This window comes from Dipodomys ordii, unplaced genomic scaffold (genome assembly GCF_000151885.1).
Source record: "Dipodomys ordii isolate 6190 unplaced genomic scaffold, Dord_2.0 Scaffold206, whole genome shotgun sequence".
In the NCBI taxonomy this organism is placed as follows: Eukaryota; Metazoa; Chordata; class Mammalia; order Rodentia; family Heteromyidae; genus Dipodomys; species Dipodomys ordii.
In genome coordinates, this window is record NW_012267422.1 from 3,430,378 (window position 1) to 3,431,489 (window position 1,112).

Sequence of the window (1,112 nt, forward strand, 5' to 3'; positions counted from 1 at the left end):
CACACAACCACACAGGAATTCGCCAGCGTGCAGTCTCTCCGTCCCAGCGCCCCGCGAAGCCCCGGCCGCCGCCGCCGCCGCCGGGCTCGCCGCCTGGACCCAGCCCCCCCCCCCTCACGTCTTCACGAAACTGAACAAGAAAAAGAAGGGGAGGGGGCCCGGACTCCCCTCGGGTGTCGATCCACAAAGCGAAATCAAGTCAACAAAAATCCCAACCAAAGTTGGTGCAGGGAGAGGGGCGAGAGCCTCCTGCAGTCTCTCTAGAATCTTCTTTCTTGCTGGGGGAGGGGAGATGCACACACAAGTCCGGAAGCTCGTTGGAAGGGGGGGGGGGGAGTCTCTTCAAGCAAAGGGGAGGAAACTCGAAGTAGCTTTTTTTTTGCCATCAACAACAACATCAATAACAATAAAAGGTCGCCCCTGTCTACCCTCCGCGTCCCCGGCCTGGGGTGGGGGGGTGGGGAGCGCGGGAGCCCAGCGCCCCGGCGCCCCCTCTCCACGGCGGGGACGCGGCCACAGCCAGCCCTGCTCACGCTTCGTTTTTTTTTTCCTCTTCCTTTTCTTTTTTTTCTTTCCCTTTTTCTTTCTCTCTTTCATCTCCGCATCTGTTCTTTTCCTTTCTTTTTTCTGTATTTTTCTTTTTTGCTTTTTTTTTCCTCTTTTTTTTCCTTTTTTTTTCTCCTTCTCCTCCTCTCCTGGTGCGCCCCTCGGCCCTCCTGCTCCCCAACCCGGCCGCCCGTGCGCGCGCACACACACGCGCGTGCGCTCCCTTCAGTAGGTGAAGACCAGGTTGGAGATGCTGGACTCGAGCCAGTCTCCCGAGATCATCTCGCTCACCTCGGGCGTGCAATAGTCCGGGAACTCGAAGTGCGAACCGGAGCCCGGCTCGAAGTTAAAATCCAGGTCCCGATCCAGCGCCGACGACGAGCTGAAACTGCCCAGGGACATGCTCTCAAAGTTTGAACTGGGATTCAGGTCGAGCAGGTCGTCTTCGAACTCGTCATCGGAGGACGAGGAGGAGCCCGAGGACGACGAGGCGGACGAGTGCGACGAGGCCGAGGAGGACGCGTGCGAGGGCGCGCTGGACGGGGCGGGCGAGGCGGCGCGCAGGC

The 1,112-nt window shown here is 59.9% G+C and overlaps 1 protein-coding gene across 1 annotated transcript in view; it reads right to left on the minus strand.

Annotated features, from left to right (window-relative positions):
* Positions 1-698: 698 nt before the first annotated feature.
* Positions 699-1,112, minus strand: part of Sox4 (SRY (sex determining region Y)-box 4) — a 1,585-nt gene continuing 1,171 nt past the window's right edge. The window contains exon 2 of the mRNA XM_013035194.1: positions 699-1,112. Within this exon, the coding sequence (XP_012890648.1) occupies positions 772-1,112 (341 nt within the window). The 3' untranslated portion in view covers positions 699-771.